General features: G+C 41.5%; 1 protein-coding gene across 2 annotated transcripts in view; it reads right to left on the bottom strand.

Moving 5' to 3' along the window:
* Nucleotides 1–7230: 7230 nt before the first annotated feature.
* epha4l (eph receptor A4, like) overlaps nt 7231–27043 on the bottom strand; it is a 51024-nt gene continuing 31211 nt past the window's right edge. Inside the window, exons 6-18 of one of the 2 annotated variants that reach the window (XM_026376837.1) lie at nt 24374–24498; nt 24108–24267; nt 22684–22795; nt 20894–20952; nt 20308–20421; nt 19503–19688; nt 16035–16096; nt 15134–15343; nt 14875–15024; nt 14269–14465; nt 11823–11981; nt 10227–11427; nt 7231–8810 (exon numbers count right to left, since the gene is read on the bottom strand). In XM_026376837.1, the coding sequence (XP_026232622.1) occupies nt 11313–11427; nt 11823–11981; nt 14269–14465; nt 14875–15024; nt 15134–15343; nt 16035–16096; nt 19503–19688; nt 20308–20421; nt 20894–20952; nt 22684–22795; nt 24108–24267; nt 24374–24498 (1649 nt within the window). In that variant the 3' untranslated portion in view covers nt 7231–8810; nt 10227–11312. The remainder of the gene's footprint in view (nt 8811–10226; nt 11428–11822; nt 11982–14268; nt 14466–14874; nt 15025–15133; nt 15344–16034; nt 16097–19502; nt 19689–20307; nt 20422–20893; nt 20953–22683; nt 22796–24107; nt 24268–24373; nt 24499–27043) is intronic. The other variant, XM_026376844.1, reaches the window with a different exon arrangement.

Below are 27043 nucleotides of genomic sequence, written 5' to 3'. Positions count from 1 at the left end.
CGTTTTAATAACCTATACACGTTGGTGCAACAGCCTGCAGAGCATTTGATGTCTCTAGCAGTGTGCATCTGCCAATGTTTAAGGTAAAACTGCAGTTACAGACCGTATGAAGGTCTTTCAGTCAGTCTGGAGTGATGCTGTATTTGATGTCCATTAATTAGCAGCATCCTCCAGTTAATCACTTTTCTATAATGAAGGGTCTCCCACATACTGTGTGTGTGTGTGTGTGCATGTGTGTGAGTGAGAGAGAGAGAGAGAGGGGTGTGGTTAAACAAAAATAGTTTAGTACTGTACGCTCTATCTTTCCTTCCATTTTAGCTGCTCAGAGAAATCCAAACCTCATCTTTACTGCGTAGCTGCAGTTGACTGTTCTTTTAGTAATATCGTAAATCCCCATGAGACAGAGTGAGGCCATTGGATCAGAAGGAAATTGAAGTTATTGAACCTCCATCGTTTGTTAAGAAAGGTTCCTGACCTAGTTTAATTGCCAATTAATAAAAGGAAAGACTTTGGTTTCCATGGTGATAGTCTAGCTATAAGTTCCCTAGATAGGTCCACTGACCTGCAGTAATGATAGTAAAGATACGGTAATAATAGTTATTAATAGGTATAGAGCCTCCGGGTTAACAAGCAAACTTTAAATCTTCAGGGAAGAGTGGATTTCGTGCTATTTCATATTAATGTCAGATGGAAAAAGTTACTCTCTTATAATTCCAGGTGAATCTCTTTTTATACTTTTCGTACTGTGCAATCTATTCCACTTATGCTGTTGACCCTTTGTAGCTACTTAATGGACTGTAAGATTAGTGTCAGTGGTTCAAAAAGTGCAAGCAGCCTAACCAGTGAACCAAAGCACAAAGCACTTCATTCCATTAGCCTCGCTGTAACCTTATTATGACCATGTCCTGTCTCCATCAGTACGTCTTGTTTGGTTTCACTGAAATGAAGTAAACCAGTCAATTTTATAAGCATACACAAATATTCCTGCACCAAAAGGTTACATGCAAGCAACATGCGCTGTTTGGATTTCAGAGCAAACATGAAACTGAATAAGCAGTGCTTACACAAATGCACGCTCGCAAGACATATACAAACGCACGCTCCCCCAGTATACACACCTTAACTACCCACAAAGCTTGCTATTTTAAACTTTTATAGCCGCAGGCACATTTGCTAACAAACATACACAAACACACTGCCTCATTCCTGCACATATTTTTACTGAGTCCCTTGGGTGATTATACATTTGCACACACATATACAGTACACCATGTTGCAGCTGACCGGCCGGTGAGCCTTAGTTGTTTTTGGACTCAGGGGTCTAGTTAGCAAAAACTAGTATCAATCATTTAGCCGGTGGAGAGCAGCTCAGTCGATGGGGCCATGTATGGGTGAAGAACCTTGTCTAGCTCCAGAATCCCTCACTCCATGGGGGGGAGCAGAGTTCAGAGATTGAATGATGTCTTAAATAGGATGTAAGGAGGGCAGCTGAGTGAGGCCGGATAAAAGAGCAGGAAAAAATATGCACCGTCCAGCTACAAGCCCTGCTTATTACACAGCATTATTAAGTGCTCAATTTTCACTATCTAAAGAACACATGCTGAGCTTTGTTATTTCTGAAAAACACATTCCTACTTCACATTGGATTATATCACACTGTGTGACTTCCAGTCCCTCTAGTTTTTGTTGTTTTCTAATAATCAGACAAGGTAAAGAACGTGGCAGGAAATGCCGATTCATTAAGTCGTTTCTTTTTCAATAATTTCTCTTGCTAATTTATGATCATTAAGTAGCTGGAGCAAATCCCAGCACGCATCAGGCAGCAGGAATGTAAACACCCTTGATAGGTTATACTGTACCTTTGGGCTATTTGGAGTCCGTAGTTAATCTCACCTGCATGTTTTTGAATTGGGAAAACTAGTGAGGATCCAAACTTCACTAACCACACTGGAATGACAATTGTCTATAGTTGTGCCATATTCTGAGCATTATTTCACACAAGGAGCCAGTAGATTCCTTCAGCTAGACCTCTAATTAACCTAATTCAACCATAAAGAGGTTTTTAACCTGGTGGTGTTAAGGGGAATCTCTAGAGAGGCCGAGATATCTTAACTCTTAGTTCTGGGTCAGGCTCCAAATGCACTGGATCCTACATTTCGCATAATGCAACTTCATTGTCTGTTTCAGTCATCTCAAGTGCACTATAATTAAATAATCATGTTTATTTATTTCAGATTATAGCGAGCTCCTCTAGAGCCACTGTAAGCATTTTACAACTGTTGAGTAATACTCCAAGAGATAAGGAAATTGAACTTAACATGTGAAATCCATGAGGAAAAATATAAAATCTCATGGAATATTTTTCTTGCTCATTGTAGCTTATTAACTAAATGCTGTTAGCAGGCTGCTGAGGATGAGTAAGTGATGATAAGTGATTCGCAGACACAGAAAAAGTATTAATTCTAAGCAGTGATTTGTTTGATAATTTATTAAAAGCCTATTGTGATTCACAAGACTTTCTTAGACAACTTTTTATTCTGTAGTTATTTCCAGGACTATGACGAAATAAAACAAAGCTATACTAGTATTAGAGTTAGGTATTTGTATAAGCATTATTTTTAAAGTTATAATATACTGAACAAATCCATATTATCATATATGGACAACCTGAGACTGGCATGAAAGAGACCTTAAAGGCAGACAAGCTCATACTATATTTCTCTATTCATGATCTTATCGCAAAATGTTGCAGTACAAACCTCCGGCATGGCTGCTATTTTAATTCCACTCTCCAACCTGCTGAAAACTGAGGATTAAGGACTGTGCGAATCATGTGTATATGTCCACATGTTTAGCCTTGAGTGTGTATGTCTGTGCTGGCTTGCATGTGTTGGAGCCCACATGTGAGCAGCGATAGGAATCTTGTTGCTGTCAACGGTCCAAAGGCCAAAGCTGTGCTGAACAGAGAAAATCCCAGAGCCCGACTCGCGGCAGTGTTACCGAGCTCTCTGTCTCCTTTAATCTAGACTCCTTTTTCTCACCGTTGGGCTCAAACCAGCAGATGATGGATGGCTGCTGTGTCACAAGGTGCCTTTTCTTTCGTTCTTTCACTCTATCATTCACCCTATTTACTTTTTGTTCCAACTTTTTAAATAAAATAAGGTTAAAAAAGGGGGCCAATTGCAAAGAGTTTGAATCGAATCACTTGGCTTTCTCCCAACTTCTCCTTTCATCTACAAGTTCTATTTTCGTTTCTCTTTTCCAATTTTCTCCCTCTGTCTTTCTCCATATAAATAGATGTCTGTCCATCTCCAGTCTACCAGGCAGTTATCAAGGGACTTTTGAACATTGCTTTCTCTGTGATAACCAGGTTTCTGCTTCAGCTGATAGCCTGCTGGACCTTCATCAGGCCTCCATCCAGACACAGAGAGGGAGGAAGGAGAGGCAAGCGGGGGTTGACTTGATTAACCTTCATCTCGCCTGCAGAGATGGAAGCTGAATCTGCGTTCCCTCTTTAACCTTCCAGTGTGTGGACAGAGGGCTCCAAGACAAGAGACCCGGCGGCTAGAGAAAGCAGTTTGTGATTAGCAGGTTTGTGTGTGGATTTCCTTGTATGTGCATGTGCATGTTCAGTAAGGTCAAAGGGTAGCCTATCAGGTGGAGCCAGCAGTGTGGCCAGTGGATCGGGATAAGGAACCACTGAGTGGTCAAGTAGGTGACCTCCCTTCACCTTCATTTGGGAACAGGCCACCAGCCAGCACCCCTTGAGCTGGAGATGAGATTAGTCTGGTGGGGCTGATAAAGCAGAACAGACCAACAATCACTGAGGATTATACTCTTGGAGAAAGAGAGTTTCACATACAAAGCAAGTGGGGAGCAATGCAAAGGCCACTTCTTATTGTGGAGCTAGTCTGTAGCCTTGAGCAAATACATATCAATTTAAGTCTGCTGCAGTCATCACTGTAAAACAATAGATTTGCTTCACTCCCAAAAGCAGCTGCAGTAGTCATTAACTGATTGTGTGTTCGACCAGCACATATTTTGGTTTTACCGCAAACGTGTCTTTCAGTTTTGTCCCCCTAACTTTTAGACAGATGTTTATGGCTATGACATATTTGAAAATAGCCATGTTTTACGAGGTGCTGCATAGCAAGTTCATGAACGAAAAAGATCAGGGATCATTTCATATTTTTAAAATATACTTTGGTGGGATCATGAAATTAAATGCCAAATTGTGCAGCTATCCTTCCAACAGTTGTAAAAATATTTCCAAAACAATTTCAGCCAGATTTGGCTCTAGAGGAAAGGCTGAAGCATCACAAAAGCCACAATTATTCATCCGTCGGCCCCACCAAAGACACTGTATCTGCTGGAAATTCAGTGGTGATCCATTAAATAGCTGTCAACACGTTTCGCTAATTGTTGAAAGTCAGTGTGATGGCGGTGAAGAAAAGCTGGGACTCACCAGAGTCTTTAGGATTCATCTGCTGGGCTCCATGTCTGTACACAGTTTCATGATTGCTATATTTCAGCCTGGAAAAAAAGTGATGGGCCAAATAGTGATTTATTTTTTGAAGAATGACTCAACTAAACTATCTAGGGTGAACATTTTTATTGGTGTTTCTGAGTTGCCCCTGCAAAAAGCAAAACTCTGCTCTGCTTTCTTTCAAAACTCTTAACTGATTCCCATATATACATCTGTTAGGTATAGTGCTGCATTTATTATTTTCAACCATCCTCATGTTCTCAGATGTGCTGCCAATTATTTTAATTCCTGCCTCAAAGACTTTCTCTGTTTTGGCTTTTAAGTTGACACCCATCAATCTCTACTCACTTTTATCTCCCTTCTCTTTATTCCTCTGTCACGCTGACGCAAAGCTCTGTTTTCCTATGTTTGTTTTGTTTCTCGGTTCTCATTCGTCTTCCATTCACTCCTATTACTCACAAGAGTCCCTAGGAAAAAAAAAAAAGTTGCCTTAAGGTCGGATTGCAGCTAGGAGAAGGTGTTTCTCCCGTAAGTGCTTTTTCATGTTGTTGGTTGTTTGTTTGCGATAGTTTCTGTCTGCTGAACCAAAGCTGTGTTTGACGACTACACAGAAAGTGTTTGACTGAAGTGTGATATTTCAAACATAGCTAAATTAAGACACCGTCTGTCATGCTGCCAGAATGCTCTATTTTTTTTTATATATCATAAGCTTACCCCTTTTTGGTTATCACATATGGATGTGCATATGTGTTGTCCATCAAAAGTCCTCAGAAGTAATAACTCCCAGACTAGACACAAGGTCAAATCTATGTTGGAAGCCTCTCGATCAATATGCTCAGACATTTGAGAGGCTCTCCCAGCTTCTTTCCCACTGAAGATTTCAGCTCTTGTTGTTTTCTTACTCCAGCGTTTTTCTTTTTTTCCTCCCTATACATGATAGCAGCACTCAGTTTTCATCTTAAATCGTCCTTCACTCCAACACAAATGCCAACCAATCACCTGGAGAGTTAAGAAAAGTGAACTCTTGACTCAAGATTGAAGCAGCTGGGAATTAACACTGAAGCATTTGGATTATGGATTATAATATTGTATCGACCTGAGGACGTACTTAAGAATGACAACACAAAGGACAGAGTAATCATAGAGTCAGTGTGAAGGGTGGTGCCCCACTGTGATTGGCTTAGAGGACAAGCCAGGAGGGATTTTATCTTTTGAATCAGGAAATTGAATTATGAAACAGAGTTAGCCAATGAAAAGGGTTGCAGTGACAGTATGAAGCTGCGGGGGTTAAGCCAGTTTGAAGAGCTGGCACTTCACCTAAAGGTTCCTTAATTAGATTGGCTGACAGAAGCATTAAGGCTTATAGAGGTGTGTGTGTGTGTGTGTGTGTGTGTGTGTGTGTGTGTGTGTGTGTGTGTGTGTGTGTGTGTGTGCGCGCGCGCGTGTGTGTGTGTGTGTGTGTGTGTGTCAAAGAGGATCTGAAGTGGTGGGATTGTTATCTCTTGACTTGGTTTTCATTTTAGTCCCTTTGTGTTGCTATAGGATTGAAAAGGTTCGATGAATTTCCACTTAAGTGAATTGTCACAAGCGAGACAAGTTCCAAGGTGACTAAGGAAGTCTCCAAATGTTTCTTAAATTGCTGTGAATAATGTGCATAAAGCAACTCTCCCAGTTATTTGTCCTTGGTGACATACCAACCTGTCTTTTAGAACTAGCAAAATATTGCATAAAATGACCTTTAATGTTTTTAGATAGTGCCGAAAATATATTACATGTCTTTACTTGCTGGTATTATACACTGCTATCTATTAAGGTTGGATGTTGTTTTCCTGTGCAGTTGCCTCTGCAGTGTTTATAAGGTATTTAACATTTCAGAACAGTAATTAGACTTTTGATGATAAAATGCCACAGATATGTGACATAATACCACCTCTTTAAATGTCTTTAAAAAATCAGATACCAGGCCAAGTTACCAAAAATAAGTTTTTAGTCTCAGGGAAATTTATCAAATTCGGTCTCACTAATCTTCTTCCATCTTCCTCCAAGCTTGGCAAGGATTTGAGAAAGAGGCACATTTTCCCTCTGAGGCCGATAACATCTCCCCACTGCAATCTTCAGAGCTTAAATGTATGCATGTCTTGTGCTGGTGCTTTCACAGGAAATGTGTAAAAGACCACTTGGCCCAACATTCATTTGAACTCTGTTTCTACAACTGTCCTTTCTTCCCCCGTCTCTCCCAGGCCCTTATCAAAGACTCAAGACAATCAGCAGTTTATCGCTGCTGGAAATGAGCGCAGGAAGCAGATGTTGTTCTGATTAAACACATACATGAACTACATCAAATACACGGTCCTTGCTGCTGCCTCAAGGACTGAGGAGTTGAGGGCCAAGTCTTTGAGTCCAGAGTTATGATATCTGCTGAACATGTGCTGCTGAGAGGACAAACTGCCAACAGACTGGCCATTTTTTATTCTGTGTGTGTGTGTGTTTAAGTTACACAGGGTGACAGTGAAAAATAGCAAGCAAGGCACGAAGCCAAGAAACTGCATGATGTGCTACCTTGGCCTCTTCATTCTGTTATGTAACCCACCTCGATTATATGCAATCATATAACGCGGTAATCAATGCACGATAGTTGGGCAGATATAATGACAGCAATAATGATGAAAATACCGATGGCCTTTGTATCTGTGTGTGTGTGTGTGTGTGTGAATGAGAAGCATGAAGATCGTCATATGGTTTCTACTTTAATAAGAATGCACTTTGGCACCCCCTTTATTTTCTTCACTTTAGGCTATTATTTTACAAACTAGATATAAAAGGACATAAATAAATGACATAAGTTACATGTACCTAGATCTCCTTGTCAAAAAAAGAAAAATTAAACAAACAAAAAAAAAAAAACTACAAAAAAAGAAAATCATGATCATGTCAAAAAGTACAAAAAAAAAATTTGCAAGAATGTTAGATCTACATGGCTAGATCATATGGCATCAGAAGGCATACAATGACGAACATTAACGCTTACATTTTTTTTTCTTTTTTTCGCTTTTTAAAATCATCTGACATTTAAGTAAAGGAAAAAAGTATTTTACAGTACATTCTGGTTTCTTCCTTCCCAACATGTCTTGCATATTTCCAAACAGGTCCTTTTTTGATAGATAAAACCCAGAAAAAGAAAAAAAAAACACAACGCTTTGTCAAAAAAGGAAAGAGCAGTAGAGCTGTATTAAGGACGGAGGTGTTTTGTAGTATATGAAGCGTCACTTACGAGTTCAAAAACATTCATATAAGTATAGTTTAAAGACCGAAAGGAACCAAAAGGAATATAGTCCATTGGATTAAACCTGTAGCTGTATGATGTGCTCTGGAAAAATAAAAATAACCCTTTTTTCCCTTCTTAAAAACCTTAATCCTTCTCCGATCCTTTGTTGTTTACAGGTGCTTCATTTCCATATAAAGAGAGATGGTTCAGACATCTCGTCTCCTCCTTGACTTGTCTTGAGCTCAGAGTCCAAACTCTAGTCTGTGTTTGATGTGTTTGCAGGGACAGTAGGATTTTAGTCTCTCTTGTCTGCGTGTGTCCATTTGCAAAGCAGAGATGCGTTGCATTCCAGAAAGCTGTGTAATAAATGCTGCTGCTGAGTAGAGTTTGCACAATGGGAGCAACACACCTTACATCAATTTCTTAGATGAATAAAAAGCAAAAAAGTTCAGGGGTTTTTCTTCTTTATATCAAAAACAATACAACTCTATTGTCTCCTCTTCCTCCACAGTGGCATGAAAACAGACACAATTACTGATAGTACTTCAAAGACATTGTCAGTCATACAGCTAGACAGACACGCACACACACACCCATGCACACACATCGTCGCACTCACACACTCAAATCAAATGCTTGTTACTTTACATGCAAACAAAAGAAAACCATAAAAAGCAAACCAAAAAAACAAAACAAACAAAAAAAAAATCACAAAATATAATGAACTTTTTAAAAAAAGTACATTATCTGCTGGAGTAGGGCTTCTAGATTATATTACATTCTTCTTATTGTCTCTTTTTTATGCTGTTAAATCATTCATAGTTATTCCAGTACATTGCTGGATGGTCACAAGCACACAGTGGCTAGTTTGTCAAGTCGACGTGTTGTGACGGTGGACGTCCCAGATGCTTGGGGTTGGATTCGTCATCTCCGTGTTGGAGGAGGCTTCAAATAGAGGAAGGAGAAGCAAGAGGAGGAAGACAAAAGAGGAGGAGGAAGAGGAAGAATTCTGGTCGTGGCGAGCCAGGCTGAGATCCTGTTTGTGATGGACGGCAGCAGCTGGGGTGAAAGAGAAGGGGGGAGGATAAGAGAGCCTGTGTCAGTCATGGTGATTTTGAATATAAACAATTTGCAATCTACTTGGCATCCACTCCTGACCCACAATACCGCTCTCCAGCTCCAGCTCAATGGAACATTCAACTCATCCACTAAACAAAATCAGTGCCAAAGCCAAAGAATCCAGAGAGCGCGAGAAGCCGCCTGACAGGGGAAATATGGGCTTCGTTGCAATATTGTGTTAGCTTGTGTGCACCACATGCTGTTGTGTGTACACAATATATGAAACATGCCCTTGACTTACTGGCACAAATCAAAGGCACAGCAAATCAACACTTAACGACTATTGGTATTGGATGAATACTCTACATATCTATGTAGATCCATTAGGCAGGGTTTTACTACAGAAATAAATCTAAAAGTATGAGTAATTATAGCCCCTTAAAGTATGTAATAGATATTATTCTGTGTTAAAAAGGGATAAAGAACAGGAAGTAAATGCTTTAATGACAGAAAATATACTGGTATAAATATATTTTACTATACTGTAGGGAAGAGAAAATATCAGAACACCTCCCAGTCTAATGAAATACAGTACAAAAGTAGTTAAACAATGACTTGTTAATCAGGTAATTGACAGAATATTAATCTGCATTTATTTTATTATCACTTTATTGTCTCAATCATTAACTAGCACTGCTGCTTTGGGGTTTTGGTTGGTCGGATAAAACAATATGTCACTTTAGAGTGGAAATTAAAACAGGCATTCAACATGCTTTATGCCCAAAACAATAAAGAAATAAATTGAATGCAGTACTTATTTAGTTGCAGTTCTAATCGACAGTAGCACCAACAGAAGCCTATGAAAATGACCACAGAATTTAACCTAATGGTAAAACCTTCTTCCAGGGCTGTTGTATTACACTGCATTAACACCTCATGATCTGGAAACTAAGTATATAAAATAAAATGAAATAAGCCAATGCCATTAAATTAAATTAACCAATTCTGTTTTTATCATAGAAATGAAGTGAACCTGCTGAGAAAGCTAAAGCTATGCTTTATTAACTTGTGGCCATTTGTGTTCATTTATGTGCATAAATTATTATCTTCTGATCAGATTATCAAAACATGGAAATCTGGGTTAACGGAGTCAGCAGCTAATTCATTTCTTCTCATTAACATGCCAGCAGCATCAGGCCCGCAGACTGATCACAGACCTGTGGCTATTGATCTGCCCGGGCTGCACAAGGTGGTACGACCTGCTTGTTAATTAACAGTGTTTCTGGAGCTCAGGGGCCATGATAAGGGCTGGATATTAGTACTGCAATAACAAAGTATCTTTATTTATTTAGTTTAATGGAGGGCTTGTGCTGAGTCTAGGAAACAAACAAATAAATAAACATTATTGACTCTCACCTTGATGATGGTTTGAGGGTTCCTCAGTGTGTTTTCTTGTTTATTTTCGTGGCAATGATGATGATGCTGATGACTCTCAATCGTTCTGCACGTCTGAATAAATCCTATCAGGAAATTACTTCATCCATTTCATGAAGGCAATTCAACTGGTCCATACACCTGTCCATCAAAAGCAGCGAGGAAGAGTCAGCGGGTCCTGCAATAGCGGGGGTGGGAGCTTTGATTCAGATAGGGAGATGAATGGAAGAATCCAAATTGTATTTATCTGAAGGGTGGCAGAGCATTTTTGGGAAGACAGGGGAGTGGGAAGGCTCCTCTGGAAGATCAAAGACATTCTCAGCAACGTCCTGAGGGCAACAAAATACAGTGTTCTGGGAGAAAAACAAGGCCAGAACAGAGCAAAAAACAACAAGAAGCTCCTCGAAATAAGCCCTCCCTGCACTGCCATCTCCCTTCAGAATCCAACCCTCAACCTCTCAGATTCAGTGTTTATATCTGACGGTTAGTCTCCTCCATTTTGCCTGTGAGATATCAAACAGATCCAGCTGAGACAGAGAACAATGGTGGCAGGGGCAGCCTGCGAGTCTCACAGAAACAATTCATGTACAATAAACACAGTCACAGGAAATCAAAAAAATCTGCTCCATGGATTATTCCAGAAAAAAAAAAAAGTTCCAGCAACACTTTGCCCCAAGAAGAGGAAGAAAGGTATTATTCTCCCCTCCCTTTCTGTTCCTTGCAGGCCATTATAGGCACTCCAGATTGGCCTCTCGGAAGTACTTTTGCAGCCGTCCATCCATCTATTCATAAATGCTGCAGAAAGAAGCATCCCATTCTCCAAAACAATAAAAAAAAAGGGCAAGGTAAAGGTCTGATTTTTAAAAAAGTGCTATTTTCACCACTTTTTTTCTTCATCAACCTCTTCTTTTCGTTTAGATCCAATTTAAAGTGCATGGATGAGGTAAACTATTTCTTCATAGTTTATTTGTCTCTTTTTTTATTTTTAATCTTTTTTGTGTATTTATTTATTTTCATAAGAAATGAAGTCGCTTTGCTTCCTTTTTCCTTTTTCTTTGTTTAAATCTCTCAGACGGGAACCATTCTGCCTTGCATCTGTTGCATCTGGGATAGCATTCCCTGGACACTGGTCAGGATTTTGTTCTGGTGTGCTGCAGAGGAGATACCTATGCGAGTCATGTCCCTGAAAAAAAAAAAGAGGGAAAGAGGCTTTTTAGGACAGAAGATAACAAAAACAAACACATAAAGGCCTGATCCACATAATGAATTTTACAGCTTTCCAGTGGAAAGTGGCCAGACAGTTTAACTGCTGTATGAGGAATTTAATTTGGCAACACAACAATCCTAATCATGCAAACTTGGTGAAAAATGAAAATATTACAGGCAATTGACAGAAACTGGAGAGTGGAGAATATTTAATTTATGTCTCATTTGCCAAAGATTTATAGAAGTTTATACAATAATCTTAAAGGACATCGTGGCCAATGAGCTCATTATGATACCACTTTCATATCTGTAGCTACTTTAAAATGAGGCAGATACTATAGACAAATCATCCATCATCATATTCCTACTCACTCTTGTGTCATGTGGACCACAGCCTCTGGAGTGGTGTAGCCGGCAGCCGTGAAGTTGTCGCTGTATCTCTCCATGCCGATGGCCTGCAGCCAGTCCTCCACTGTGCCAACAGCTGAGGACGCCTCGGGGCTCCCTGGCTCCAGCAGGGTGGTGTTGGGTCTATTGTGCGTGGAGGGGAGAGAATAATTGAGAATTAATTTCATGAACTTAATGTTCTACAGATGTTGTATCAACTTTCAGTAGGGTTCTGTATTTACAGTCAGTGTTGGAAGCTGCTGCACCATCTGTGCAAATGGACAATAAAAGTTACATTCTGTTTAAGTGGTTTTGACTTGAAAGGTAATGATCCACTTTCTTACACAGTCTGGAACGCCACTGATTCATGACACCAACAACAACGACAGCATTATGGTTATTAGTTTCTTTTTTCCTGACTTTGACGCTGTGCTATAGTAATAGACGTCCATGACACATGATTTCTTCGATGACAGAGAGCTACCCACAAGCTGTAAAATGCACCATGCTACATTTCCCTCTGCCTTTTCGACCTTGATGGGATGAGTAGCTCTGTCAGTTTTAGCTCTGTTTCGTGTCCCTGTTTTGTCGGGTCCTAACAGAAACCAAGCCAAGTCAAACACAGTTGCTCCTGGGTGTGACCGACACAGTAAGTTAAATCTTATATCACAGAAAACACACAACCCGGGTACACTTCGGTGAGTTTTACAGTGAAGTTCTTCCTCACATCCAGATTTTCATCAGTGGGTTTGCCTCTGACTGTTTTCTATCCTTGCAGCAGCACCGTCAGGCATGAAATATTTACATGGGGCCAGTGAGTCTGAGTCAGTGGTGGCCGCGACCTGCTCTGGCAACTCTCACTCAAACATACACGCTATCTGTTTTTATGGTGCTCTCATTTTTAAAAAGGACATTGAGCTGAACTCTGAGGATAGGATGTGAAATTCTTTAATGTCATTTCTAGTCAGTTCGTAAAAAGGATTATACGTAGAGATCCTTTTCGCACACACATACCACACGCATACACACAAAAAGCTGTAAAAGCTGCACTTATAGGATTCAGTCCTGCTAATTACTCCACAAGGACTCCCCTCTTGCTCTCGCTGTGTACCATTAGGTGAGCGCGTGCATCCACACTCACATATGCTCACACGCTCGTTAAACTCAAACAGACTCCCACTGGTCTCTGTCGAGTCTGTAAACATAACGTAGGTCATTCTTAACACGTTTAGCCACCGGAGAGTAATTGTGTCGGAGTTGTAGGGTCGTGTTTGTTTTTAACTTGGCGATACATCGTAATTCTCCGCTGTTAAGGCTGGCTACATTCCTGAGTGTACAGCATCATTAAACTTAGTTTGCAGAGAAACCCATTACGGAGGGTGTTTGCGCTGAAAAGCCACACATTGCCGGTAGATAACGTTAGTGAATGTAAATACCAAAGAGACAATGGGAGAGTGTGTGCTGGCGTGAGTGGTTGAATACTGGGTGCGTTATACCATTTGCTGCACATATGCTGCATTTAGTGTGGGCTAGTGAATATGGCAGATGAGTCAATGTGTGTTTATGCACATAGGGCGTTTGACACTATTCAATATTTGTGGGACCTCAGTGTGAACTTAATGTGAAATTCAACAACTTATCTATTATCTATAATTTCCATGGCAGTTGATATTGCTCATTCATGGTGTGGAAGTGTTATTTTTAGCTTTTGGTTTGAAATACAGATGAGCCAACATTTAGTAGGGTAAATGCAAGACATGCATTTGCATAATAGTCATATTCCTACATAATGAGATGCCTCTCAAAAATAAAGTGATGTTTTTTTACCCACATTTTTAGAATTTGATTAACTGAATTTAAAAATATTATTTAATTTTTCAAACGTTGAAAGTGATACTGTTGTTTTTTGTTATTGCTACATGCCCGAGGAAGTACATTCTTCTGGTTTTTCACTAGAAAATGGCAATAATTAGAGGTTTCAGAATTCTTAAAAAAAAAACTTTGTGGTTACTCTCCTGTAAAAAATCTTGAGATCCCTTATTTTATTATGCCTTTGGGGGGTGGCTCAACCATTATATTGGAAATACTGACCTAGAATGTGCTTTCTAAAATCTGTGGTTCTGAAGTATAATGAGCATAACCTCATTTGTGTATTTTTTTGTGTGTTCAGATGCAAATTCCTGTATGTGCATGGATGGATAACCACGTAGGCACATACCAGGGGCCCAAAAGATCACAGAGGGTCTATGTCTATCTCTCTGACAGTATCTGTCTGAAGTGATAACGTTTGTCTTTACAGTGTAAAAGTGTAATATGCTCACTTCAGGAGCTCTACAACTATGTGTTTTACAGCCAGGAGCCAATGTGTTCTGGAAACATATTTTTGGATTTCCAGATTTTCAGTACAAATCATATCAACAGTCCTTCTCACCTGACAGTGGTTTCTCCCCCAGTCCTCTTCAGAGTGTTGGGGTTGCGGATAAGCTTGTCCAGCATGTTGACGATCTGTCCAAACTTTGGCCGGTCAGCTCGCTCTCTCTGCCAGCAGTCCAGCATGAGCTGGTGCAGTGCCACGGGGCAATCCATGGGCGGGGGCAGCCGATAGCCCTCATCGATAGCCTTGATCACCTGAACAGTAGATTAGTGCTGCTGTAAGTCACTTTGTTTCTAGACAAGCTGTGATAAATACTGTAGGCAGTTTGATTAAAGCCATGTAATTTTTTCCTCTAATTTTACATCCTTAACTAAATTTTTAATTACCATACATTAGCCACCTACGCAACACTTTTGTTTATGCATTAAATAAATTCTTCATCATCATTAGTCGCACTAGAAATGCAGATTTAATGTGTAATAAGAAGAGGAAATATACTGATGGTGTTGTATCATCCCTGCAGGTGATCTAATTAACTAAGCTGAAATGTTTGACAGTTCACGTGCAACTGGGAATTATTGTTTGAGCTCTAATATCATGTCAAAATGAAAGCTGTATATTATTTATCATTCTCTATGTGTGACTAAATGTCTCCAGACTTACGTCTTGGTTACTCATGTCCCAGTATGGTCGCTCGCCATATGACATCACCTCCCACATAACTATGCCGTAGCTCCACACGTCACTGGCTGAGGTGAACTTCCTATAAGCAATGGCCTCTGGGGCCGTCCAGCGGATAGGGATCTTCCCTCCCTGTAATTGAAAGATGAACTGATTAATGAAAGCTGACAAAGCCGACAAGTAGGTTGGCACACAGACAGACCACTTACTCAGCGAGATACATGCTCGTCCACACACTCACCCTGGTGGTGTACGCAGCCTCAGGGTCGTCCTCAAGCACCCGGGACATGCCAAAGTCGGACACCTTGCACACCAGGTTGCTGTTGACCAGGATGTTACGAGCTGCCAGGTCACGGTGGACGTAGCTCATGTCTGACAGGTACTTCATGCCCGACGCAATGCCACGCAGTATGCCAACTAGCTGGATGACTGTGAAGCGACCATCATTCTTCTGTAGGAAAGAGAAAAAACTATGTATTTTACTGACATGATAAATGTTTCGGAAACACAAGTTCAAACTGTTTACTTTTATCACTGTGGTGTTAATGACTTTTGCTGTCTTTTCCCAGTAAGGTTTAGTTACACAGTGAAACTAACGGAAATATTTTTAGTGTGTCAAGGTTAAGTCTTGACATTAGAAGAAACAGTTTGACTAAAAAAGGCCCTCATATTAGCTTTTTTCTTTTTCTTCCTCAACAGATGGTGTTTGTAGTCACTGATCTTCCCCTTATAACTGAAGTTTCACACTTACGTCATGTGATGCTAACTGAACAAACACAAAAATCTAGTAAGCTGACCTTGAGGTTTTTTTTTTTATCTTTGTCACATGCATATTTGTCTTGGTTTTACATAATTATTTATGCAATTAATTTATGCTCTGGACACTATGTTAGCTTTACACACTTTACACTATGCACTGGATAAAGGCATAATCTCAAACCTAAGGTGTAGTGAACCTTTTAAACACTTAAGTAAAACCTGTGCCAAGCTCCTTGTTGGAAAACAAAGAGAGGATTAAAAGTAGGACCAGTGTTTGTGAACAAACATTTGTAATTTTGGTGGATGACATTACAGAGATAAGATGGGATCAGCGTATCACACAACTACATGCACATGTGCGCAGACAGAAACGGATGACTGACCCTCAGGAATGCATCCAGTGATCCATTTTCCATGTACTCTGTGATAATCATCACTGGCTTACCTAGAGAGAGGGAGAGAGATGGAGAGAGAGAGAGAGGGAGGGAGAGAATGAAAGGCAGATGATTATGGAGGTAAACGATGCACATCACAGCCCAAGACAGCAGAGGGGTTCTCGAGGGAATGTGTCTATGTGAGTATGTGTTAGGACATCCATCTCTGTCCCGTGTGATTTAATTAGCTCAGTGTTACGGTTGCCCTTCTTTCCCTGCACATGCATCTCCACAGAAACAAAACAGCAGTACACACACACACACCATCTTGTGTTTATGCAAATATGAAATGATGTTGGACACATTCTCAAAAGTCCCATCACAGTCACCCAGCCAGAATCCCTCTGACTCTCTATTTATGTTCCTCACTGTCCCTTTGCCCTCTTTCTCCTCTGTCAACTTTGGATGCATCTGTCACTCTCCTGCTAGCTTCCCACTATTGCTTTTTTCCCCTCCCTTGCCCCTAATCTCTCACTCTCTTTTCACCCTCAGTCCCTGCCACTCCTCTCTGGCCTTTTTCACCCCATCCCACTGTCTTTTTCTCTCTGTCTCTCTTGGGGGACTGTCTGTGTCTTTATCTGAGCTGGGGCAGACGGCGGAGAGGGTGGACATTCCCTGGTGGGTCTCTGTCTGTCTTTGTCTCTTAGGATGAGGGGGGAAGGCAGGCGTTAGAAGAGAACGAGAGCAACAGAGAGAGGAGAAAACCAAAGGAAGGGAAAGTGGGTAGCTGTTGTCCCAAAACAGCAGCAAGCTGGTGCCTAACCAGCCATGGCAACAACACATGGCGAAAAGTGCTACCACAAATTCCTCCTAGGATGGCACCGTTCCACGTGTTCCATTTCAAATGGCACAGTCAAGGTGGACTTAAAAGCTTATTATTTTGAAGAGAAGTGCTGACTTAAACCTAATGCTTGTAGGAGTGGTTGTGCAAAACTTCTCCCGTCCACCAGCAGAATCCATAAAGAAGCGTCAGCCAAACGGTTGGCAGCTAAGGTCTTGAAGGTGAAGTTCTTCCACTCCACAGCAGGCCTCTTGCCATGCCAAAAGGCCGTCAGTCAGTGCTTTTACCCGCTGTGTGACTGGCACTCCATTAATTATTGGGCGCTCCGGTGATGCCCCAAAAAGAGGAAGTAAATTTAAAGTTGGGGAAGAATGGGGCCCTCTTTGTCAGCCATCTTTGTTCCCTTTGTTGTGTGCCTCTGCCCTGGGGCTGTCAGTGATTGACAGCTCCCCAATCAAGTCTGAGGAACGTCTGACCTGCGACCTTAAACTCTTGCCTTCCCAGCCCCACCCTCTTCCTCCCAGCCCATTTGCATGCTAATTCCTTGTTTACTGAATACGCACTGCCGCCTTTGGCAATGAACTCCGGGCAAAGGCTCCGCCAGTGGGCCGATTATCACCTGCCAACAAAACAGGGGAAAGGGAAAAACGCAACAGGGGGACAATATTGGGGGAACATTGGGCAAGCGCTTTCTGGCAGCCCTGGCATTTTCAGTGAACAAAGATCTGGCTTTTAAAAGCCAATTTTCTCTAAATTAGCACACTTTTACTTTATGGAAATCAGCCATTAAACTTATCATGTCTGATTTTGAGCTCTAATGGAGGCTAGATTTTAATTACAGACCAAAATGATCGAAACATTAAGTATATACAGACTTCAAGATTGTGGACTACAGCCAGCAGTCCACAGTGAGAGATTTTTGCACATTTATGTATTTTAGTGCCTATTTGGAATTCCTCCATAATTAATAAGGCTTAATTGGCTCTGTTGGACATGCCAGCAAACTGGGGCCAGACTGAGAATTCTTTTTAACTTGATTGTAATGGAGAAGGGAGTGCAATTCAAATAATGGATTTTTAATAGATTCCACTGACACACTCAAGTGTGAAGGACTAATTTGCCCAAACCTCGTGTCAAGCTCTCAAAAGTTAGAGTGGAAGAAGGTGGAGTGGAGTCACTACCCTTTCATGCTGGCTCCTGTCACTTCTGTGCAGCTCATCTGCTTCTCCTTCATCTCTCCCTCTGTCTCGCTCTATCTTTTTCTTTTTCAGCCTCCGGTTCAGTAGTTCTACCACCCTCTGCTTTATCTCTCTGTCGTCCTCGCTGTTGTTCTCTATCCTTTCTCCAATCCATCAGCTCCTAACTGCCTCCCTGTCCTTTTTGCTCAGCGTCTCTATTTGCACCTTCCTGGCTGCCGCTCGTTTCTTTTCCTTCCTCGTGTCCATCTGTCCGCCTTTTCTCTGTCTTTCTCACTCCATCTCTGTGAGGTCTGAGGGGTCGTTCCCTGCCGTGAGAGGTGTTATAGGTGATAAGCAATTCTGCCTGTGCTGCTGTTCACTTTCGGCTCCAGCTGAAGGTGTATGTGTGCATGTATCTGTGTGTATGTGTGTCTGTGCCTTGTGCAGAAAAGTGAGAGAGATGCAGTTATCTAGCGCAGATAGGGCCAGGCTGTTGTGTCACGACACATTAAGGCGCTTCATCCATCTAACCTGAGCTAAGACTGGCCATCAGCTATTGTAGCACTCACACACACACGCAGTCAAAGACATGCAGACGGCAACATGTGCTGACAAGACATTTGCACACACACACACACACACTAGTCTAACAAATAGCATCGGGGGAAGGTGTAAAAGGTAGAAAGTGAAAAAAACAGACAGAGGAGAGAGTTCCAAGGGCAAAGGGAGGGAGATTTGGCCAGTGTTTTGTGGCCATGCAGCAGCAGATAGAGGAGGGATAGGGTATCACTGCGTAACCCCAAACACATTTACAGCTGACACCATGATTAATGAGCCTGGTGCTGTGCTACAGGGCCTGTTCCTAGACCCATTAGACCCCCTCCCAAATGTCCAGCTACTTCTAACTCCACTTCCCCCTTCCCACCAATGTTGAATCCCTTCCATCTGGACAAAGTCCACCTGGGAATGCCTAGGATGGGACGTATGGACACATATTTACGCGCTGGCAAGTATGAGCGTGGGCAAATACAGGTATCCCTGAAAATAGGCAACGCAGGCATTTGTATATCTGTGTATACTGTGTGTACACCAGCAATAGAGCAGACAGAGCTACACACACACATACGCACCTTTGGCTAGTCAAGATTAGTTTGTCCCTCCACTCACCCTTTTCCAAAGTCACCCAAAACTGCAGATGTAGTTTGTAATGATTTATTGTTACATTTTGTTAGGGTAGAAAAAGGACAGCAGAAATGAATGTCCTTTCTCTGTTATTATAATATAATAGTCATTGTGTCTGTAAATGGGTTTGTGTGTGTATGTGTGTGTGAACCGAGCATTATTTTATATCCCCAAAGTAGCTTAAGATTTCTTGAATAGTTAAAGAACTAAGCTTCTCTAAATTGTGAGCAGCGCGCACACACACACACACACACACAAATCAAATACTTAACATACATTTGGTGACAACGCCCTCTAGGTGAATGATGTTCGGGTGGTCGAACTGGCCCATGATGCTGGCCTCAGACAGGAAGTCCCTCCTTTGCTTGTCAGTATAGCCGGCCTTCAGCGTCTTGATGGCCACGCAGATTTCCCTCTTTCCAGGCATCTTGAGACGGCCACTACACACCTCACCAAACTCCCCTGAAAACACACATTCAGGTTGGAAATATGGAATAATGATACACAAGCACCCTGATACTACAGTACAGGCACTATAAATCCTATTGAGAAGGGAGTATGTGTAGGTTTGTGCCTGTGTGTGTGTCTGTGCGTGTGCAGGTTAGAAGGGGTCCACTTTAAACATTGATCAGGGTCTCTAATCCCTCGCTGCCCCTCCTTCCCTCACCCACTGGAGCAGAGAGAGAGGGGAAATGGATATTGATTCTTTCTCTTTATTATTTTGTCATTGGATGACTTTTCTCTGGCCACAGGAATGGCACGGACAACATATTTAGCCTCCACTGGATTTTTTTTTACTTGTTGACCTCTCTAGAGGCAGACCAAATTTTATTGGCCTGGAAAACAATAGCCTTTATTCTGAAGGAGTTCATGTGATAGCATACACAGTCACACACAAATAGGAATCACAGTGAAAGCTGGAAGCTGAATATTTGCATAAAACAAATACCAAATATGTTGTTATCACATTAAGTGGATGATGCATGATTTTGTCCACTATATGTTAATGTATGCCTTTTTGCAAAGGCTCCCCATAACTCTGCATTTATCATAGTTCATGAAAAAACAAAAATCTCCTCACCAATGCCTATAACTTTCTCAATTTTGATACACGAGGCATCGATCTCCTTGGCAAACTCACGGACAGCTTGGTTCGGGTCCTCATAGGTAAAGGGGTCAACGTATATCCTCACTCCTGAGAAAAGACGTTTGCAAGAAAGGAAGGAAGGAAAAAATCAACAAGGGAGTGAAAAATGAAGGTTAATTCATTCTGGCAACTCCACTCCATCTGTTCTTTATTTCCATCATGCTGCAGGCTTTGTGGCCTTCCTCTGTGGAGGCTCTCCACCTCCTCCTTTCTTCTCTCCATACCTCACTTCACACTCTGACTCCATAGCTTTTCATGTCACTGTGGCTGACTCCAATGAAGATGGAGCTCATTAACTTGAAATTTTTGTGGGATGCAAATAACAATGTTGATGGCTTGATAATGAGGTGTTTGGAGCATGTTTGGATGCCAGTACATTAACTTCACAATAGTTTGTTTTTTTTTTCCTTTATTTTATGGGCTTCATTTACGGCTTAGAGTGCATGCACATGAACACACCTGACAGTGCTAATGTTTTGCAATTATAGAGTATGTAGGTGGAGTGTTAACTGTGAGTTACCTTGATGTAAGTGCTTTTCTTCGTCGGAGTCCTGCTTGGCCTTGCTGTACTTACTCCTTCTGGGGGCAAAACAGCAGGACTGTCAGTCACAGTAGATTTTCATTTTTTAAACGTCAAAGAGTATACATGTGAAATAGAAAACATCTGCATCTCATGTAATAACTAAAAGTTGAAGTGTAAAATCTGAAACTGTAATTAAAACTGAAACTAAAACACACTTATACATGAATTAAATGTTGTGAAGAGGTGAAACAGTTACTACCTTCTAATGTGGCAATGCATTGCTTGATATTATTATTTATTAAAAAGAGTTGGTTTCTAATGCTAATCATAAAAAGATTTCTTTAAATAGCATATCAAGCATATCATGCATATGTATTAAAGGAATAGTTCAACATTTTCCTTTCTTACCAAGAGTAAAATTAGAAAATATTACCCATGATATACCCCTATTACCTTTTATATGTACAGTCCTCTTAAATGTATCCTATATGTAATAGATTGTGATATTACTATTATTTTTTAAGTAAAATATCACTCAGGACTAAAGGCTTCTGAGGGACACTGAGCAAACACCAAAAACATGGCCAGATGGGTATAAATGGTAAAAATCAATGCTTGAGAAGATGCAGTTAAATCCCTCTGAATCCCTCAGGCAGCCTGACACCTGTGCTTACATTGATGTGTTAGGTCAGTGGTGGAAATGACCAGATGTGTGGGACATTGTCCTTCTCTATGGTTGTGTAATGATTGTAAACGGCTACGTGATTACAGTCCCTCCCCACAATCACAGGATGGCCGCAGCAGCACAATGACAGTGGCCATCACATGCATATAAAAAAGGCAGAGACAACCACCTGCTTGGCTGGGGAGAGAGGCAATCACATGGAAAAGAGAGGACACACACACACACACACACACACACAATCAGCAGCCCCTTCACTACCCATGATTCTCAACACCAATACACATATGCAAACAATGATTTGGTTTCCATATAAAGAGGCACACTCACACACAAAAGGATCAACAAATGCTCATTAAGGGCACATACACATGCATGCAGAAATCCACACACAAGCCATTTACACTCCCCTTCCCCCAGTGCCACCACACACGTAAAAACAATACTTTTTTAAAAGATGTGCACACACATTCACACATACAGAAGAGGAGTGTGGTTAACACCCCGAGGTGAAGCAGCCCCATCTGCATGTAATCCCATCTGTGTGACGGTGCTTAGGCCTGCTCGCCGGTTAACACCCTGAGATTGGGTCACTGCAAATCCACCTGATGCCTCCCTTTCTCACTCTTTCTGTATTCTATCACCTAGTTTTCATTGCCTGCTTATCTCTTTGTCCACACTCCTTTCCGACTTTATCCGTCTTTTTTCTTCTTTCATTCTCTTCACGCCGGTCAGCAAAACGCAGCGGGAGAAAATAACTAGTGGCCAGGATTACAGCCACTAGCTGAGAGATTGAGGAGGAGGTTTGGAGAGACGTGAGAAGCAGGGCTGGATGCAGAGGACAGGGAGTGAGGGGTCACTGATTGCATCTCTTCAGCTGTCGGAGCTGTCAATCACATCTCCGGTGTGGCAAGTCATCACTCATCCGTCGTAAGCGAGCTGCACAACCTGTCTGGCTGGCTGTCTGTGTGTGTCTGTGTGTGTATGTTTTAGAGTGATGCCCATCTCCTGACAGCTACTTTTCCCGTTGTTAAGCAAGACATCCCCAGTCTGGGAGAAAAGAGCGAGAGACACAAAACACAAGGGACGGAGGAATAAAACTCACCTTCGGCTGATGACAAAAGCGCTGATGAGGATGATGAGGAGTACAACACTGCCTACTACGGACACCAGTAACACTGTGGAGTTGGCTCCATCACCAATAATGGGGGCTGGTACTGAAGAACAGGGAAGAGGAGGAAGGAGAAGAGAGGAAAGACAAAGGGAGGAACATTGAGCAGAGAGAGAGCAAAGTCAATATCACTGCTCACAATCGACTAGCCACACATGAAAGAGCTGGTGTATGTTCTGTGTTTGTCAAAGTCATTGACCCCCCCCCCTTCGCCACACACACACACGGTTCGCTATGTCTGTCTTCCTCTATCACTCTCTCATGCACAATGTTTGTCCTTTTCCCTTAACCCTCTATTTATGACCTCCCTCATAAATTCTACTATTTCACATGCTTCATTGAGAGACAATGACAGCCCATTAGGATGTGTGCTTGACCATGTCATTATCATGCGTTGCTGTCTCTATCTGCATTACAAAGGGAACACCTGTGCGTACGGTTCTTCTCTGTAACCCCCTCTGCATAATTTGCAAGCTAAAATGAACACTATTTGGAATAATATTTACTTGAGGAAATTAGAGCTGTAAGGAGAAAGTATAAAGTTAGATTCTCCTGATAATATATTATTATTGAATTGATTCATTTTGCCTAGATTCTTCACCTGAACTGCCTTAACATTCAGTTTTCCAATCGGTTTCTCCTCAAACGGCCTTGAGGTTGTTAAAATTGTCTATTCTATCATCAGCATAGGTTTTTGAATCAGAATGTCTCAGGAGTCAAGAGCTGCTCCGCTGCATCAAGCGGAAATCTTTGAAAACTGTGGGATCTGCACTAGAATTAAGTTCTGTGGGTTTTAACATGTTTTGGCTGCACTGTATCAATCCGTAATGACTGACCAACTGGCAGGTCAGTGGGGTTTAAGAGGCTAATTTGAAATTGTGATCAGAGTCCACCCACATAGGCGATGCTAATGTTGTTATCTTAGGGTTTTATAGAGTTTCAGAGTCTTGTGGAAACACTGAATACTCACATTTTGACTTTAAATTACTACTACTGCTAAAAACCTACAGCTACTCATGCAAAACAAAAAGTAGCTGAGTCCAACTACAATGTCAGAAATGATACCATTCTTCAAAAGCCCAAATAGGTTGAACTGTAGTTGGCGCATTCACAGTCACTGCAGCTTGAATAATGGAAGCTACTCAAGTTGCAAGCCAGGTGCAGGAGCACAATATCATCTTTTATAGCTGACAGGTATTTTGATTAATGACTCGACAATGAAAGAGGCAAGCTCATAAAAGATGCTATCATTGCAGGATTTTGAAGAAACGGTAGAGCTGGCATCAAACCTTTTCTTTCCCAACATTGCACTGATGTCATTGAAGCAAATTAAGCAGAAACGGTGTAGCAGAACTCACCGGAGTTGGTCATGAACTCGAACGGGCCACTGAATTCTCCGTATCCTGCTGCTGTGCGAGCACGCACATGAAATACGTAAGAGGTGAGGGGGGTGAGGCCCTTGATGTCTGCATTCCTTGATGAGGTTTTTATGATTCGGTAACTTCTTTCATTTTGGTCCTGAGGACAAAGACAGAGAAAAAATAGAGAACAATTAGCTGTGGTTTTCTTATGTCTTATGTCTTTTCTATTGCTGAGACTAATTCATCAGCAGAAACCACCTCACCTTCTCGTAGTACTTGACTTCATACTCCAAGATGACTCCATTGGCTCTATCTGGTGGCTGCCAGGCCAGTGAGATGGTGTGTCTTGTTATATCTTTTGCCTGGATAGAAGTCACTGGGGAGGGAGCTGGTGAGAGAAAGAAGAGAAAACCATTTAAACCCTTAACTTTCTTTTTAGTCCCCCATGTTGTTTTCAGCCTTGGAGACACCACGTCTGTTTTGTGTTGTTCTCTCCCCACCCTTGCTCCTGCTGAGAAACTCAAATAGTCGGCCAGGCCACAAGGCAATCAGTTCCATTTGTCTTTGAACTTGGCTTGCTTTCAAAAGCTGAGGAGTTACAGAGCTGTATGGCCACACAGCTGAACTGCCAAAGCTAGAATATGGCAATACTCTATTTCTGAACTAATGGTTGATGTCTATAAAACTGATCCAATTTCCTCTTGGCTGACGCTATCGTCTCAGCTACTTTTTCTACAAGCTGGCAAAATAATGTTTAACTTCATTTTCTGCAGATTCCCAGGTCACCCGGGGAAACCTTACATTGCAACAAAGTCCACATTAGAAAGCTCCAAACAAGCTCAAAGCCTTTTTCTTTTTTTTCCTTTTTGTCTTCAAGAGTGCAAATCAATGGGTTTTCATTATAGCTCCAGTGAGTGATCTTATCTCAAGCCCTTTCTGCTGCAGCTGATAATGAGGCCATATTTCAAGCAACTGTGCTATCTGTATTAAGACGCCTTTAACATGTGAAGGTTAAAGTACAGATAATGGCTTACACTCGTCCCCTCCCTCCAGTGTGTCACCGCTGTACAAATCAAACCTCTATCTTTAGGCCGTGTGACAACACTAAAATTGGGTCATACACAGTCTCAATGGTACAAAGAGAACACACACGCATAGGAGAGATGGTATTGTAAACAGGGAAACACTCATGTACAGACAAGTTGATATATGGTGACAGGTGGAGTTACAGACCAAGGAACAAAAGCTTAGGAAACAAAAATGCACACACACACGCAATCTATTTCCAACCCTTTGAGGGTTTGTGCATCGGCAAAGTTCCCAAAACCTCCTCTCTTTTATTCACACAAGTGCCCTCAACAACCAAACAATGTCACTCATCTATTCTCCACAGAGGAAGAACAAAGCACCGCACAAAAAACATTTCCAGCGATGCCCAGGTAGCGTTTCATTGTGGTGTCTGCCCTTACAAGTTCACATGGAGTTAATCTCTGACCTCTGGTCCTCAGTGATACTGTAACCTTACTCATTCTAGACCATCTGCCTTTTAAAAAATTACAGTGGGATGATTAATGAGGGGTTCACGGTCCACTGATTATGATTGAATTATCTATGACATTATATACATTCTCATCACTTTGACTGGGGGCTCCAGGGAGCCTAGCCTTGAGGCTAACGCTAACAAAATCCAGCTTTTAACCAAGGATTCAGTTCAAACGGGACTGGAATTTAAGCACCAGTCATGGATTGAGTTTCAGCGGGGTGAAGAAGAGGCATAAGGGGGGCAGAGGTTTTGTGACTAGTGGGGGTTGAGATAGAGATGGAGAGGGATGGGATTGCAGACATCTCTTGGTAAATGGATTAGCCCAAGGTTGTGTCATCCTGTTGGCCTAATGTGTTGCGTCTCCGTTAAACAATTAGATGGCGGCCATTTGTATCCCTTCGATCAATCATAGCCAACAGCAAAAGTCAATTTGAAGGCCCTCCTGGGACTGACTGAGGACACTCCAGCTGAGAAAAAAAAGCCAGAGGGGTCTCAGCCCTTCATTGCCCCAAGGTAATCCACACATCCATCTTTCCTCCAAAGATGACAGATATGGCATTTTAATCGTGTTCGCCTCCTCTTGTTGCGTTTTTATTTTTCCCTCGACTAATGCGAGGATAAAGATGAGGGATCCCTTCTGAGGTTTGCTACGTGAGACAGCAGGACAGATGCAAAATAAGCGATACATCAAGGCTGAGCTTTATGACTTGTTAAAGATAAATTTGTCTGTGGAATGTCTAAAAAGCAAACTGATACAGAAATAAATGTAAAATATTGTGCACAGTATACCGAGGTGATGTAAGACTAAACCTGACATGTCTTCACTGAATAGAGAAAAGGTTAACCTGAGGCTACGATTTGGCCAGACCATGCTAGACTAGCTGGCACCTCTGTAGATGAATTTAAAAATGTGGGGCAGATATGTAATTTCTTACTGCCTCCCGAAAGCGTGGGCTTAAAATGCTGGTGGAATAATAAGTGTTAGACACAATGAATATTCATATCTCCTTTCAGAATTGTGGTCTCAAAAAAAAAAAAAAAAACTCTTTCACAGCCTGCAATTGTACACACACATCCCCACCAACACAAATGACCTAATTACACAAACAGAAAGATAGAAATTCACAGAAAAACAACAACAAGCCCCATTATCTCACACAGACAGCAAAAAAACCCAATCATATCACCTGTGCAGGTATTATAATGAGTAAAAGCCTGGTAGAGGCATATAGAGGTCAGGGTTTGGGTTTAGTTAAAAAAAAAATCAATCTTCCAGGAGAACAGTGAAGGTTGTGCAGAAATTCTTTGCAGGCGTTTGTGGGGTTTTGTTTCTGCCTTGAACGCACTTTGTTGAGTGAGCGAGTTTGTCTTTGAAAGCGTGTTCGTCACA

This window comes from Anabas testudineus, chromosome 13 (assembly GCF_900324465.2).
Source record: "Anabas testudineus chromosome 13, fAnaTes1.2, whole genome shotgun sequence".
Taxonomy (NCBI): Eukaryota; Metazoa; Chordata; class Actinopteri; order Anabantiformes; family Anabantidae; genus Anabas; species Anabas testudineus.
Note: the sequence above shows the minus strand (reverse complement) of the source record. Positions and strands in the feature narration are given on the sequence as shown.